Consider the following 18,104-nt stretch of genomic DNA (forward strand, 5'->3'; position numbering starts at 1 on the left):
AATGTTGGTCTAGTTTCCTTTGTGCATCTCAGGGAAAAGCACAACTTGGAGAAACAGGATCTCTTCAGATATTTTCAATTGAGAGATTATTTTAATAAAAATATCAAAACTATTGGAGAGGAAGGAATGAACCTGATAGAGATATTTGTCAATACTTACAAAGGAAATTTGAACAGAAAACTGATTTCAAGGATTTACTCAGCTTTACAGGAGGACAGAGGTCTTTCCACAATGTACATTAAATCAAGATGGGAAAAAGAAGCTAACATACAGTTAACTGAAGATGATTGGCTAAATATCTGTAGGGACATTTGCCACCACCTCCAGCTCAGATTTATGGAGGGAATTCACCTGGAAAAGCACTGTACGATTTTTTATAACACCTAAAATCAAAAGTTTACAGACCAAAAATCCAGATGAAGGACGATGTTGGAGAGGGTGTGGCAATATGTCAGCTGGCCACTTCCACATATTCTGGGAATGTCCCATTATTTCATCTTATTGGGAAGATATTACAGCAGCAATCAAATCAATAATCATTTTGCAATCTGATCTCAGTTTCGAAGCCATATACTTAGGCAACATACCAACTGAAATAAATAAACAAGATAGATATTTACTGCAGCTATTATTGGCAGGTAGTAAAAAGGCAATAACCAGGAAATGGCTGAGCAAGGAATGTCCGACGATTTCAGACTGGATTGGAATAATTGAAGAAATTCATAACATGGAAAGGTTGACGTTTTCCCTGAGACATGATACTGGAAAAGGTGACCAATATTGGAGGAAGTGGAGGGAATATATAGGTAAGAGGTGAGCTTATTACTGAATGTATACTCTGTGTGGAATTGTGTTTTTTACTGGTGATCTTGGGGACTGTACGAAGGAAGGTATTTTGTGTCACTGTGGACTCTAATGGAGAACTGTGGGTCCCTTAAAGACCCTGGACCCGACCCCTCAGCCTGTTTTCTGCCAGCCCTTTGTTTTTTACAAAGCCTGTCAATGTGTTTTGCTGTAGATGACCCTGTCTGATGTACCTGTTTTGTTTTTCGCTGAAAAATCAATAAAAACAAAGTAAAAAAAAAGAAAAAAAAAAGAAGGGGATGAGCAGACTTTACTTCCTGAGGAAGCTGAGATCCTTCAACGTGTGCAGCAAGATGTTGGAGATCTTTTATCAGTCTGTGGTGGCCAGTGTACTTTTCTTTGTTGTGGTTTGTTGGGGAAGCAGCATCGGAGCCAGCGACACCAACAGACTCAACAAACTGATCAGGAAGGCTGGCTCTGTGATTGGCTGCAAACAGGACACTCTGGAGGCTGTGGTGGAGAGGAGGACACTAGCCTCTTTCACACTGCACTCTGCATGCGGGGATCCTGCACCAATTCTTCTTCTAATCCGGAGGCGCGGAGCGAGGACTTGTCGGTCTGACAGTCTGATAACTGCACAGGTCCTTCACTCAACTAAATACAGAGAAATGTCCCACAAAGCAACGTTACAGGACCGAACAAAAGAAACGTAGTAACTGTAACTGTCTTTGGCAACTTATGTGAGGAAAACAAAAAAAATCCCACTTTTCATGCAGTGCATCAGACTCAAGTATTATTTTTGTCACTTGGCCTTTTTAAATAACTGATTTCTAGCATTCTTGTAGATTGTTCATTTTAATGTTATGCAGTTACTGCTGGCTGCTCGGGGACTATATATATCTATCTATCAATATATCTATTAATCTAATCTAATCTATGTTTTTGCCTGTAAGGGGATGAAAGTTGCTACACAAGTTCCCTGTGAGGATGTGTGCAACATATTAAAGCATGGTACCAGCAGCACCACTTGTGGCCATTAGAAAATGTTGCTGGATCTCTTTTGATCATCACTCAATCAGCATCATTTCTGTGTGGTGCCCTGAGACGGCTATCAACAACGCTGCTATGAAAAGTGTCATTAACCTCCAGGTGGTGCTACAGTTCAAATCATATTTGTTCATTCCAACACATTTTCTTAAGTTTTAGTTAATAATATTTAATTATGTTAATAGTGAACAATCCAGGTGACTGTATGTTTCTATCACAATGTATTTGATATCGCTGATAGTGTCAAAAGTGTATTAATGTGATGTTGTACCTTGTAACCGTCCTTCACGTGTCCCTTCATGGCCAGTTTGATGTCATCAGGACGAACTCCAGAGTCAGACCCTTCCTCCAGACCCATGATGTCATTTAAGACGATAGGATAATATGTCTGTGGTGTTCCTTTTCTGATTGTATGAGTTCTATACTGTAACAAACACACAAACACGTTGATACTGTAGCGTGTTCCATGACCTGCCTGAATACATCGATATGGATCCTGGTTGTTTTTAATGTTCGTCTCAGATTCTGATTCCGTTTGGGATCAATTCAATTAGTGTATCACAGATCATCACTCTGATCAACAGTAAAATCAGTCGCACACCAAAACATCTACGTATATACATTTGTTAACATTTATTTTTTGTATTGATCTTTTTATTGATTTCAAAATACATAATTCCTTTTACAAATGACATCCTGTATAGTGTCTTGTAGACATACAGTGCAGCAAGAACTCTACAGAGGAGATGCAAACTCTGAACATACATGATCTCATTTATAGTCGAGGTATGTTTTCTTTTTTTCCAGTTCTCTCTCATTTCCATTCCTTCTTAAAGAGTCCTTTTGCTCTTAATGAACATCAAAACACTTACAATCATGTGAACAAATGAACAATTTAAAATCTGTAGAGAGAACCAAGAGGTTATGACACAATATTATTACTGGACAAAGTCTGATCTCAGTGGTTAATAGTTTTTCCAGAAATTCTTAAATGTACCATATTCTAATCTGAGCAGTAAAGTCAACCTTTCCATCATATAAATATTGTACATTACATCAACCCAATCTTCCATCTGAGGTGTCTCTGCCTTCAGTCACTTACTGGCTTTGTTACAAGCAACCAACATGATCCTAAACAAATATTTGTCTCCTGAATATGTAACTCTTCCTTTTTCCCAGGTATAATTTGTAAAATGTACATGGAAATTCCACCCTCAAGATTTTCTTCATACAATTCTTCAAATCCCACCAGTAAGGTATAATAGAGGGACATACTTGAGATTTATTTAAATGTAAAGTGCTTTACAAATTAAATATATTATTATTACATTTAAAGTTTGAAATACACACTGCACTATAACATGTACAATATATATGTCTTCTATAAAGGATGTGGAAGATATATCCTGCACACTTTATGTACTGTATATAGGTGTCTTTATGTGTATGTTGTACATAACCACCATCTTCATGTATTATAAAGTAATCTATTACATTACCCATTCATGTTTATTCTATTGTACTATTTAATGTGTTTGAGAGATACATTAGGTAAAAACCAGGGTCAGATTCCTCGTATGTGGTCACAAACAGTAAAAATGATCCTGATGTCTGTTTAGAGAACTTTAATTCAACAAACTAACAGATAAATACTTCTGATGTGATACAGATGAATACGGATGAACCAAACTACTTTTACTTATGATAATTAAAAGAAATCGAAAGTTTTCTTACTATTTTGGTGAAACTTTTCTCAGAGCCCTGTGCACTGGCCATAGCAGGAAGAGTCATTCTGCCTCGTAGGACGCTGCTGACAGAGTTGACGAAGCTGGACTTTCCAGCTCCGACGGGTCCGTACAGAAGAATTCTGAGATGTTTGATGTCATCCCTTTCAGTCTGATACTCCCTCACATACTGAAGATCCACCTCTTTGTTTCTGTTAGAGGAGATAAAGTTTGATTTTAGATTACAATATATTTTATTGATTTCAAAGTCAGAGAACAAAACATCCAACAAAACAAACATTAGACCCATTGGTTTGGTTTTATTCTGTCATAACCCACAGACACATAACTCACTTGTTAAAATATAACAGTATAAAATATAATATATATAAAACACAGGTCCAATAATGTTTTTTGACAATGTGTTATGCCCCGGCCTAGGGTATACCAGGACGTAACAAAGAGATCTCTCTCTGTTTCCCACTCCCAAGAATAAACCACCAAAAAAACCAACGTATGCAGTCCAAAATAAGGGAATTTATCCAAAGACAAAAAGGCTACTCACCCCTACTAAACTGGACTGAATAGTGTATTCTAACAACATTTACAATATTTAAAATATGTACAAAAGAGATACAAAATCTCGACAACTCGCACAACGAATATCAATTTCACAAATGTTCCAAAATCAAGCAGAAGAGAGAGAGAGAGAGAGAGAGAGAGACAATGTACTTCAATGATATTCAGATCTAAACAGACAGTACACGCTGGCAGAGTACCTGACCACCGTGACTGATGGGAAACTGAGAAAGACTTTAACCATGTACAGACTCAGTGACCACAGCCTGGCCATAGAGACGGGCCGACACCGGCAGACCTGGCTGCCCAGAGAGGCCCGGCTGTGTCGGCTCTGTCCACACAGACAGCTGGAGACTGAGACACATTTCCTGCTACAGTGTAGCGCATACAAAGACATTAGAACAAAGTTCTTCAAACAAATTGAATGCAAACTCCAAGACTTTGATTCACTGTCTGACCAGATAAAAATGCAACATGTACTTGGAGAAAACAGTGTCAGCGCCATAGAAGCAGCTTGATATGTGAGAGCCTGTCACAGCCTGAGAGACGAGATACTCTATCTACACAGTCATCCATGTGGGACAAAGGAAATGAGTCAGGCTTAATAATGGCGTTGAGCTTGCAGTAATCATCACAAAAACGAGCATTTTGATCAGATTTGGGCACCAGAATCGAAGGTGCGCTCCACGGGCTGGAACTCGGCACAGCAAAACCATTTTCTAAGAGGTATGCCACCTCTGTCTGCATCACCGCCTGCTTCACAGGATTAACGCGGTAAGCGTGCAGCTTAATTGGCTTGTGGTTCCCCACATCTATGTCATGTGTGAGGACTGTGGTCTGAGTGGGCTTATCGCCAAACAGCACAGCATGACCACGAATGAGGCAGCAAATGTCACTTTTAGCCGAATCACACAAATATGAAAAATGTCCCTCCAAGTTTCCTAGAATGTTTGAGTTCTCCAAACGTGCGCAAGAAACTGAAATAGGCAGCTCATACAGCCCGTCCTCTTCCGGACTGTACAGTGGTGACACCACAGAGACTACAGGTGATGTACATGGCTCAGGCTGCACGGATGGCACGTCAGCGCATCCGTGGTCAGCGTATTGTTTCAGCATGTTAACATGACACACTCTGGACTTTTTCTTTCTATCGGGCATCTGTGTTGCTCAACTTCCGCTCCACCTCATAAAGACCACAAAACTTGGCCTGAAGACAGGAACCAACAACAGGCTGCAAAACTAGTTGCGACTGAGTGTGTTTTTGTCATACTGTTTCTCAGGGGTGGATTGGGACAAAAATTTGGCCCTGGACTTTTTGGTCCAGACCGGCCCACTACAATCCGCGTGCAGGTATTGTGCCAACTCGCCCCGTTGATGTACATACAAACACAGAAGCTCTTAATAACACCACTATACTAAACAATATCCCTTTATATTCTGAAGCCTTGAATGAAATAAATGATAACTACACCATGTGTTGCTCACTTGCTCTTAAGAAGGATACTGGAGAAAGGATTTAAGATTCAAGAGTGTTTATTTGTCACTCACTCAGATGATGAACTGGGCCTGTCACCTATCACAAACCTGGACATGAAAAGTAGAGGAATAGTGTGGAACAGGTTAAGTTTGAACAAGATTACATGCACATAATGAGTCTGCATGCAATCAGAACTTTGACTAGTTGGCTAAAATATGAAAACAATAGTATAATGATCTGAAAAATGGACAAACACTAATTTTATTTTAGAAAGACAGTACAGCTCGATATAATGTATAGACAATGAAGCATGACATAAGAGGAAATACTTGTAATTTGTGTTCTGCATCATGAGTAATATGTATGCTGATGTTTTATTGTAACAGTAGTTAATCGGTGTTTTATTAATTTTAACTGTATAATGTTAAACTATTGAAAGGACAATAAACCATAAACACTGACTGAAAAAACAAATTCAAGCATACATGTTAAGTTGTTAGCTCAGTGTCCTTCATGACCAAATTGGAGTGTGGGCACGAAGAAAGGTGCATGTTGGCACTTTAATAAAAGCAACTAATGAATTAATCAGGATAGTATATGAATATGGTTATTGTTTTCCAATACTTTAGATAACTAGATTTAGTTGTAACACTCCACACCATCCAGAGTTTGCTATTTATACTGTCAAGTAAAGTTCATAGGCAGTTAAGCAACCGTTCTGAACCATTTATTATGATGAATGTTTATCCACACCATTCTAGAAGGCACATACCTGCTAACCACGGTATCACTACCTCCTTCACGTGGTGGAGAGTCTTCCTCAACACTTGTGTTTTCAGCCTCCTCCTGCACCATAAGGGCAGTGGTAATGGAGCCTCACTCTCTTCAGACTCACTGTCAGACTCACGTGAAGGACCTGCTGCTCAAGCTGCAGCATTGGTGCTGCTCGCCCCGGTCAGGCCGGCCCCTGCTGCAAACATCTGCGGAATTGTTTTACTTTTAGCAGCCTGTGCTGCTAGAGCTTTTCTTTTCCTTTCCCTCAATTTTTCTGCACCGCCTTTGCGTGTTTTACTTTCCTTCTCCATTTTTGTTTTTCGTGTGCTGGTGTGTTGTTGTTGTTGTTTTTTCTCTCGCTCTCTCTCTCATCATCGACTCCTCATCATAAAAGTGATTGGACGACGTGGGGGGGGGGGGGGGTGTCTAGAACATGCGTGGGTGGGACTCCTGGGCCTCTGTAGCCTCTCATATTCCATTGGGCCAGGTATTCTTTAGACAGACTAGCCACTGGGCCAATCGTCACCTCTCTGCTGTGTCTGCAGATGCATGTCTCTCTCCCCGGGCCGGGAGAGTTACAATAGTTACAAAGGCAAAGTTTAATAAATAATTAAATACAAATCAAATTAAAAAAATGCTGTCCATCAGCCCATTAGTGACCGGCCCACCGGGAAAAGTCCCGGTACTCCCGATGGCCAATCCACCCCTGCTGTTTCTTCATGTTTGACTGTGCAGTGGAGAGGGAACTCCGCGCCAGCTCACATACAGTGTGCAACCTCTCCCTGAATGAACTCACATAGTCCAGGATAATGTGCGTGGGACCAGGCCGTTCTGCAAGCCACCTCTCTCGCAGAAGCCGCAGCGGACCAAATCAAATCAAATCAAATCAACTTTATTTATATAGCACCTTTCATACATGTAAAAATGCAGCCCAAAGGGCTTTACATTAAAAGAAAAGAAAATGAAACAAACCCCCTTAACATCCCCACTCCGCGCACCCTCATTCATGTAACACGAACACACACACACACACACACACCCTTGAGCATACTACACTGATACACTGAAATGAAAAACCTCCTAAGACAACATAAATGAATGTTAATATAAATTACTAAGACGTAACCCGTCGTAACCCATAAAAGCAGCATTAAAAATAAATGAATGAATGAATGAATGAATAATAAAACCTTTAAGAGAAAATAAAAGGACAAAGGAAAAATGACAGGACAGTATAAATGAGTGGAGCTAGATGAGTAAAAGGGGACTCAGTTAAAAGCTAAATTAAAAAGGTGAGTCTTCAGCCTGCGTTTAAAAGCATCAACAGACTCAGTGGCCCTGAGGCCCTCCGGCAGGCTGTTCCACAGGCGAGGGCCGTAATGATAAAATGAGGCTTCACCAAAGGTTTTGGTTCTAACAGTGGGAACAGATAAAAGACCAGTACCGGAGGACCTCAGGGTCCACGAGGGCCGATACGGTTAAAGCAGGTCAGACAGATAAGAAGGCCCAAGGCCGTTAAGACACTTAAAAACTAATAAAAGAACCTTAAAATCAATGCACAGTGTGCCCGAAAACTAATTCAGTTGGACTGAAACCAAGAGACTTAATGGTTTCCCGAATGGCGAACAGGAGCAGTGGCAGACCCTCATCCCACTCCCTGTTAGACTCAGCACAGTATTTACGGAGCATGGATTTGAATGTTCGGTGGAATCTCTCCAGTGCGCCCTGACTCTGTGGATGATACGCGCTGGACACCTGGTGCTTAATGGACAGCTCCGACATCACCTGCTCAAAAACTTTAGACATAAAGTTAGATCCCTGATCAGTTTGAATGCGTTTTGGTAAACCAAAGGTGGAAAATAATATGACCAGAGCTTTCACCACCGCTTTAACTCTCAGCGAGCGCAACGGGACGGCCTCAGGAAAACGTGTGGCTGCGCACATCATGGTCAGCATGTACTGATGTCCAGCCTTCGTTTTTGGCAAAGGACCGACACAGTCAATGATGACATGCTCAAAGGGCTCACCGATCGTAAAGGAGCCGGACGAATAACCTGGTTTGGTTTCCCTGTAGTCTGGCAGATATGGCAAGATCGACAAAACCTGGCAACATCAGACTTTAACCCCGGCCAAAAAAGTACTGGCGCACACGGTGATACGTCTTTTTAACGCCAAGATGACCGGACAAGTTGTGATCGTGGGCTTAACTCAGCACTTGGAGACGGAACTCTTTTGGCACAACAACCTGAGTAACCACATCAAACTCCAAACCAGACATCAGGGGCCATTTACGCACCAACACATCTTCATCAAAAAGGTAAGTCATAGGCAGTTTATCATTTTTCTGCTCCTGAGCAGCAGACAGGCAGGCAGCCAGCGTACTGTCAGATTGCTGCGAGTCGATATTTCACCAAGCTTACGAGCTTGGGCATTCTTTATGACGCACGCCGGAAAAACTGACGGCGCGTCAGGTGCAGCGGAGGTAACACACACATCAGCGGTGGGGGGTTCAGTCACCTCCGGAGCCGACGGAAAAACTTTGTTTCCAGCCAAGTCATTCCCCAAAATGAGATCAACTCCCGCAATCGGCAGCTGATCACGCACCGCTACTTGTACTGTACCAGACACTAAATCAGAAGAAAGACAAACGGTGTGACGCGGCGCACGGATCACGCTCAATTTAATTCCCCACAACAGCAAATCAGAACCACAGTACGACTGATCCGAAAAAGGCAACATACCACGACGAGCCACAGAATGTGTGGCACCAGTATCCCTCAGGATAGTGATCGGAAGCCTGGACGCCTCATTCACAGTCACAGAGACAAAACCTTGTGTTGTAAACGGCTTCAAAGAATCATCAACCTCTGTCAGATTTCCCTGCTGGCTTAAAGTAGGCTCTGAATTTATCAGGCCCACAGCAGAGGGATTTTTACTCTTTGATTGTTCTTTAGATTTCAACACAGGACAGACTGAAATGATGTGGCCAGTTTCATGACAATAATAACACTCTCGTTTTTCACCCGCGGTAGAGAAATTACGCCGGGAGTTTTTAGGAAACCGGGCTGCTTATTCACCGCAGATCTCGGTGTTTCCTGGACATAACAAATGTGAAAGAAGAAGCTGTTAAAACCGTGGATATTTATTTGAGCCACAACTTTCAAGCAGAGGTGGGAGTAAGTCACATACGTGCAAGTCATAAGCAAGTCACAAGTCTTAACCTTCAAGTCTCAAGCAAGTTCCAAGTTAACTGTGATGAAAATAAAGCAAGTCAAGTCGAGTCATGGCTAAGAACAAGTCACAAGAAGTTCGTATGAATGTATTCTTCATATCTGTAGACACAGTAAACAGAGGAGGATGGTTAGTCAATAATATGATGTAAATGCATAGTTGATCAATTTTAGAATTTTTTTTCAAACCCATGATTACAAGAATAAGATTAGATTAATATCAACCCTGGGACTGCAGCATACTGCACATCCTGACAGCTGAGAATATTACTCTCAGGTATTTTTCCCCTCCCACTCTATGAAATGAGGCTGAAAATCACAGGACATGTCTGTTCTGTCCTGAAATGTGTGTTTCTCTTCTATAAAATACATTCTACATCTCGGAGGCGACTGAGGTGTCTGGATGGCAACACATTCTGATTTCTGAATTTACTTAGTGTAGGTAAAATGATGATTAATCGTTTCTCCCCATGTGAGCTAAAGAGTGAAGACAGAGTGAGGCTCACAGCTCCAGGGGTCCTAAAGTAGTTTTTCAACTGGTGAAGGCTAAAGGTTAGCAGACAGCAGGCCATCATAAAGTACTAAAACCTGAGGTTGGCCCCGCCAAATGGTGGGAGATGCCCAAACGTTTATGTTCCCGTAGAGGGATGGGGAACCTATTTGGGTCATTTTTGGGACAAGATCTACAGTTGACCGCAGCCAGGTCAGATGAGTTAGGGGAGAAGAGTAGAGAAACAGGTCAACTCCTCTTTTAGGCTATTGGATAATATGCCAAAATGACCAATTAGAAGAAGTGGGTGTTTACTGGCAAAGGGGCTCTAAAGGCCGATGCAGGGGAAGAAACAGGAGGGTGGCACTTGGAAAAACCTCCTAAGAAGCCAAGGCTGAGGTTTTGAGGGAGCAGAGGGCAGAGCACTTTGGCATTGTTTTGTCCACAGATTTGATAATATCAGAACACGGCCGCTTCTGATCAGGACTCAAGGCGCTAGATTTTGTTTCAATAAAGATTGCTTCTTCATTCCACCCGCCTTGACTCCGCAGACTCCTTTTATGATCAAACTACACGCCGACACCTTAAAGAAAAGAAGCCCAGAAACCACAGATGGCGTTGTTGGCAGGATCGCTTTTGACAACTTGGACACACGACAGGGGTCCAGAGACTGACTTTCACCCCAGCCGGCAAACAAGGTGAGCATTTTCGCTCTTGGGGTCAAACTCAGGCCCTGAACGGGACTGTGTGTGTTTTCCAATGTCTGTCAAGCTGAAAAGTACCAAATTTAAGGGAAAACGGGCAATAGGTGTGTAGTTAGATGATACGGGTCTGTCTAAATTTTCTAAATTAAGGGAAAGAGAAACTTATGCGGTAGAGATTTATGACTCAATTGGGAATACGGTGCTGGGGTGGCAGGCAGGTGTCAAGCCTACATCTTCATAAGACATGCGTGAGATTAGTCCTTATTTCCTATGCAATATGTTGTCTCAAGTGAAGAAAAAAGATTAGAGAAGAAGATGAGAAGAAACAGAAATAGAGAAATGAAAAAGAGAAGAATAATTAGGATAATATAGAGAAAAGACAAGAGAATAAAGTTAAGAAGAAGAAAAAAGATGATAGAGAAATGAGTGAAAAAGAGAAACTGCTTTGGCCGCAGTGGCTGTACTGATTGGACCACGAAGCAAATATGTGACAGGCAGACACCAAGCTTACACTATCGTGAGACTTGCGTGAGATCAGCATCATTAACGGCATGGTTTAGTTGTCTCAAAGAGCAAAAAAGAGTAGAAAAGAGTGTGAAAAGCCTGGCCAGGTAGAGAAGAAAAGTGATGAAGACCACGAAGAAAAGTTAGAATGAGAGAGAAATGTTATGTCAAACCAAACTTAGGGTTGTGACAATAGACAATTCGGCGAGTCCACGGGGCGTTCAAGGACTTTAAAATAAAAAATGTGGTGTGGCACTTGGTGGGCTGTTAGAGACGGTTTACCGTACTCTGAGTCCAACAAACCAAGTTGCAGTAGGTGTCATGTGCACGAGCTCTGATGAAATTCAGCTGAATAAGTGTCTGTGATTGTGAGTAGAAGGAAAAAGTGGCCGGCCCGGTTGTGTTAAGTGTTCAGTGTTGATCGTGCTTATTGTGTCCTCTGAAGCTGTGTGTGGGGTTTGAGCTTCAGCTAACAGTTGATGTGAAAGCGGGTTGTTTGTCCATGGAATGAATTATAAGTAATCTACATGAATGCGCATTATTAGAATATATCATATACGATACATAAGTATTGTAATTGATAACGTGATATATAACAGATATAATAATGGATGAATAAATTATGAGAATGTATTAAGGAGGGATGTGCCATCTAACTTCTCAATGATGGGATGCGATTAAGAGGGATGCAATTTTTGCCCTGCAACTAAGAAGGTGACAGTTTGAGTCTCGTAACTATCACATTTCGGAAAGGTGGAAAAGTGTGAAAAAAAGTTATTTAGTAATACAATTCCTTGTCCTCCATGCTAAATTGAGTAGTATGCTTTCTAAGTGTTTTTCACCATCTGATAAGGTTGGTCCTATAAATTAGAACAAGGTCTCAGGAGACCTGCCTGATAAACTGTAAGCAAACTGAAATTAACAAATGTAGAACTATACAGGATTTCACATAGAGGAAATATTAATTGGTATAAATTGGCTGGTTAATAAAGGAAATGAAGATTTGGTGGTATGAAACGGTACCTATTAGTAAAGTTAGTATTTATATGCATAAATAGCACTATTGATCACATAAAAAAAAGAAAGAGTAGAAGCAATAAGGAAAAGCTAAGGGGATATGCAGAGAGAAGATGAAGAAAGTAGGTGAAAAATGATAGCAAGGCGAATATAAGATTGAAACACACATACATGATTTGTGTGACTAAAGGCAATGCATCCTTGTTGAATGTGGATTGGAGGAATTCAAGGGGATGTTCCTTGTTGTTATCGAGCGGGGAGATGTAATTACCTGGGCATGATGCTTGATTTGTTTCACGGTGGAGAAGTTCAATGAGTACGCTAAGTAGGCATTTGTGGACGTACGGACAATTGTTTATTTGGTCGACCGGTGTAGCTGGTCAAAGTATGAAATTGGCCTTTATGCACTGTTGCCCCCACATATTAGAGTGGGAAGTCGTGAGGTAAAGTAAAGTTAAGTTAATTGAATTGAGCAAGCAAAAGTTTAAAACCAAAAATACCGGTACAAGAAAGTTGACATAAAAATTAAAACATAAACCGTTAAAGATCTGAAGACAGGAGACAGCTAAAAATGCATGATTGGGTGGTGTAACAAACACCAAACCACAGTGCTGACAAGACTGAGTATTTAAATATATTGGGGAATTTGGGGTTATCCAAAAGCTGTGCAGTTAGACATATAGGTAGTAGAGCTCGGATGTTTTCGTACCGGGAGTATAACCAAATCATACACATTGATTTTGCTCTATAGACACCACCTGAGAGCAAATGATTAAATTTAAATTAATGAATGATGATAGTTGTCATGAGTCTAGCAATATTTTTTATTTAAGGCGTGGTCTTTGATCTAGAGATGCCTGTTCAAAGGTTAGCGGATGAAGAGTTGATTCATGATTGACAATGAGTTGAGGAGTTGTGAGTGAGGAGGTCAGAGTGCACGTGTCCGCAGAGCAGAGAGAGAGAAGCAGAGAAGGGGGGCTGAGAAGCTGGTGTGTGAACGTGCAGACACAGAGACAGCACCGCTGCAAGAGTGTAGGTACTCCCCTCCCACACCTAAGATACAGATAACCAATATAACTGTTAAAAACTTTAATGAGTTGAAATAAACTGGAGCTGCATTAAGGACATGATAATGATGTCAAGCTAAACCTGTGTAATGTAAATATTATTTGGGTGATGAGAAAGAAGTGACATTTTTGGCTTGCGCTTAGAATGGAAGAAATAATAGTCTTCATTTTTCTTCTTATACATCGGGGATGCGAGAGTGCCAGAGAGAAAGGAATAACATCTAAGGTTGGGGGATGGACAAGAGTCACAGGACACCCGTTACATCTGTTAGTGTCATCCGCCTGTGTGACTCACACTAAACCTGTCAGGCTAGTGCGATTTTATTCACAAACCCTTTGAAGACACACACACAGATACACCCCCTTAAGATAACCCTAAGAAGACAGAAACACACAGACAAACACAATCCCACGCAAACACACACGCTCATACACTCACATACGTTAAGGCTACAACATGTACATGCCAGACTGTTATTGCACATGTATGGGGAGTACGAATTAGGGAAAAATTACAAGTACAGCTTGGCAATTAACTGATCAGCTATAATAGATCATCGGTTGTTGATAGTGATTTTATTATCCAAGCATAGGATTTGATTTAATCTTGGAGGATTTAGTATCTGATGTCAGAATTGGTTTATAATTGCAGAAGGACATAAACGGTAAGGAGATTGGCGCAGACGTCAGAGATAGTTTGTCGGTTCTCAGAGGGAGCTGTTGGACTTTTTCTTGTATCCTCAGAGACAGTCAGGTCCAGAAAAGTTAACATTTTTTAGGGCGATACATTACGGGCTTTCTCTGAGGTTGGCAAATCTACTCCATTGTTTATTGGGAAGTAGTTATGGTGACATGGGGTTCTGAAAACACATTTCTAATTGATTTGATGTGCTTAACGTGAGTTTATGAAAAAGAAAATAGAAGTTTATGAAAAAGAAAGTAGAAAGAAATACTCGCACAGTGCCAAAGATGAACTCTGGAATTTTAACAGCAACTACCCCTGTTGGTGCGGTACAGAAAAGCAACTTCCTCGTTAAAGAGATTGCAGAAATATCAAAGAAATGGCAGCGCGGCTATAAATTGATCAACCCTGGCCAGTGAATGAAACCCTTAATGAATGAATTAATCCTCTATTCTTTTCAGGAAAGGTCACTTGAGAACAAGCTCTCTTTTCCAGAGACGCCCTTAGCACAAAAGACCACAATATGATCATAAATCACGATTACCTTAAGACTGCAGAACATTGAACAACGGGCAATTTGGAAATATCCAAAGAGATAAGATGGTTTAGCTCAAGAGCCGACTATAAACCATTCCGCTTCCGAGGAGCACTGGCTTGAGAAGCACTCTTTCCCAATACAATTCGTATAGTGGGAATGTCTAAAATTAAGGACTCTAGTAAACAAGGGTGAAAATTACAATTTCTCAATGAGATAATATTGTTGAGATAGTCGGAGAAAACATGCAGCAGGGCCTTTAGATAAAAACCATGCAGTACTGTTCCCTCCTTACAGATAAAGATGGTGATCCAAATTTGTTGTGAAGGACACAGGGATGAGTTCTAAACCCATTGCCTGTAATAAATAAAGTGCGAGAAGGGGGGAGAGCATCATGAATGTAGATGACATCAGTATAATCTAGACCAAATAGAAAAATGACTTGAGCAAATTATTTTCCTCATTTCAAAGTAAAGCAAGCACAGTTATGATAAATAAGTGATCATTTACTCTTTAGTTCTTTTTTTTTTTTATTACATCAAAACAGTAAATACAGATCACGAGGACACAAGAAGCAAACAAACATCTTTTACAAGTGACATACAAAGAAAAAAGGAAAAAAAAACAAAACAAAAACACTATTTATAAAAGAAGAAAAAAAAACAAAAACAATTCATCATCCTCAATCTTTTAACCAAGGCCTTAATGTATTCCATTTTCTTTCATAATCCTTGATCTTTTGCTGTCTATTTGCGATAATACCCTCTAACTTAGAATAATGTTTCAAAAAGGAGAGAAAGTTAAACAATGTCAGACATTCTTTTCTTTTCAGTTCAAAAATAAATCTCTTACCCAGTAAAATAACTGTATTTAAAACATTTGGACATCCATTACTTAATTCACCAAAGATTATTTTTTGAGGGCACATTGACAACACAAGGGAGTTTAAGGCTAACCATTTTTCCAAGTCCATCCAAAACATAGCCACATATGGACAAAACCAGAAAAGATGCAACATATCTTCAATTTCAGTTTTACGGAAACGACAGTTTTGATCCTCTTGTAACCCCCAAATGCAAAGCATTGTTCTTGTGGGCAAGATTTTATATAGAATTTAAATTTGGAAATATTGTGATTTAGTATCTATAGTAGAATTATAAATTAGATTACACACCTGTCACCATGGCAAAGGAATATCAAATTTCCCCTCCCAATAAGATTGAAATTTATCTGGCTCCTTATTCAAATTATATGCCCTCAAGAAAAACTTGTACATAAAGGAGTTTATCTTTTTCCCTTTAAGCCACAGGTAATTTTTTATAAGAGGTTTACATACCAGCAATTTTCATTTTGCCTTTTTAACTTTTTTCCTCCAAACTAAGGGAATTGCAGCTACTAACTGATAATATCTAAATTCTGAACACAATTTACCAAATAATTCACAAAATGTTTTATATGAATAAATATTACCATTCAAATCCATTACATCATTTACAAAGATAATGCCTTTTTCAACAAAATACTCCCACAAAATAGGTAATCTGTTAATCAATATATTAGAATTAAACCATATCATTTGTTGCAAAATGGCGTCCACAGACTCAGGTGGAAAGTATTGGAAATGTAGCCATGCCTGTATCATATCTTTAAAAAAAGGTGATAGGTTTACAAAAATACTTTGCACACACTGGAAGTGGGTATTTGAAATCTGTGCAAACATAAATAAATTATACTTAAATATTGGGTGTATATTGGATAAGAAGCAAGAGGAACTCCAGTTGGGATTACAATATATTTTCTGTACCCAAGACGCTTTTAAGGACAGATTCAGTGCCTTAAGATTGATTAATTTAACACCTCCTTCATCCAAAGAATTATATAAATATTTCCTCTTAATCTTTTCTGGTTTATTATTCCATATAAAATTAAAGACTAATTCATCATACTTCTTGTAATAAATCTCGTTAGGGGATGGAAGAGACATTAACAAATAAGTAAACTGAGAGGTACACAGTGAATTAACAAGGGTGACTTTACCAAATAAAGATAATGTTGTTGATTTCCATGGACCTAACACTTTTTTCATTTTTTGAAGTTTATTCTCAAAGTTAATTTTTACCAGTTCATCAATCCTTTTTGGAATGTGAATACCAAGTATATCTATAGGTCCATCTGACCACACCAATGTTGAATTACATGGAAGTTTAAATGTAGTTCCATGTAGTGAGCCTAATCGCAAAATAATACATTTATCATAATTTGGCCTCAAACCAGACAATTCTGCAAACTGATCCAGATCTTTAAGTAATGCATTCAAATAATTTTCTTTGGGTGTTAAAAAAAAAATTGTATCATCGGCGTATAACGAAATCTTTGATTCTAACCCATAATTACTCAAACCTTTAATATTGATATTATTCCTAATTTTAATCGCTAATGTTTCTATTACTAACAGGAACAAATATGGAGATAGTGGACAACCCTGTCTAACTCCTCTAGATAATAAGAAACTTTGTGATAAATGGCCACTGTTTATAATTCTACTTAATGAATTATTATATAGTACTCTAACCCAACTTATCAAGGAAATACCAAAATTGAAAAATTCCAAACATTTATAAATGTACTCCCATTTCACTGTATCGAAGTGTATGTAAGCTTTTTCAAAATCGGCCACAAAAATTAAACCAGGTTTCTCTCCTTTTTCGAAAAGTTCAATAATTTCCAAGAGATGTCTTATACTATCCCCAATAAATCTACCCTCAATAAATCCATTTTGATCTTTATCAATAATTCCATGCATAACCTTTTTAATTCTAGAGGCGATACATTTAGACAATATTCTGTTATCACAACACAATAGAGTTAAGGGTCTCCAATTTTTTAATTTAACTGGATCTTTGTATTGACCATTTGCCTCTTGTTTTAGGAGAAGAGAAATCAGTCCCTCTTGCTGAGTTCCAGATAATCTACCAACCTCAAAAGAATAATTGAAAGATGCTAGAATGGGATCTTTTATATGATCGAAAAATATTTTATAGAATTCAATCGTTATCCCATCTAGTCCAGGTGATTTACCTGATTTAAAGGAATCTATTGCTTGACGAAGCTCATCCTCATAGATCATACCTTCACAATCTTGTTTCTGTAAATCTGACAATTTTTTAGGATAAGAGTCGGGGAGAAAGGATTGGTAGAGGTCTGGAGATGGACAACTCTGTTCTACTAGAATGTAAATATTTTGAAAAAAGGATTTTTCTTCCTCTAAAATTTTTTTTGGCGATGATAACACAGACCCATCTTCAGTCTCCAGTCGAGTAATATTTTTCCTTGTTTGATTTCTACGAACCAGTTTTAAAAAAAAATCAGTACATTTCTCACCCCTCTCCATCCACGTAGCTCTGGAATTAATTATAATGCCACTAGCTTTTTTTTGGTAGAGTCTCTCTAGCTCCCTCTGTTTATTTTCC

The 18,104-nt window shown here is 39.4% G+C and overlaps 1 protein-coding gene across 1 annotated transcript in view; it reads right to left on the reverse strand.

Annotated features, from left to right (window-relative positions):
* Positions 1-18,104, reverse strand: part of LOC115588751 (interferon-induced protein 44-like) — a 47,827-nt gene that overhangs the window by 11,028 nt on the left and 18,695 nt on the right. Inside the window, exons 4-5 of the mRNA XM_030429520.1 lie at positions 3,586-3,787; positions 2,123-2,275 (exon numbers count right to left, since the gene is read on the reverse strand). Of these exons, the coding sequence (XP_030285380.1) occupies positions 2,123-2,275; positions 3,586-3,787 (355 nt within the window). The remainder of the gene's footprint in view (positions 1-2,122; positions 2,276-3,585; positions 3,788-18,104) is intronic.

The sequence above is a fragment of the Sparus aurata genome, chromosome 9, assembly GCF_900880675.1.
Source record: "Sparus aurata chromosome 9, fSpaAur1.1, whole genome shotgun sequence".
Taxonomy (NCBI): domain Eukaryota; kingdom Metazoa; phylum Chordata; class Actinopteri; order Spariformes; family Sparidae; genus Sparus; species Sparus aurata.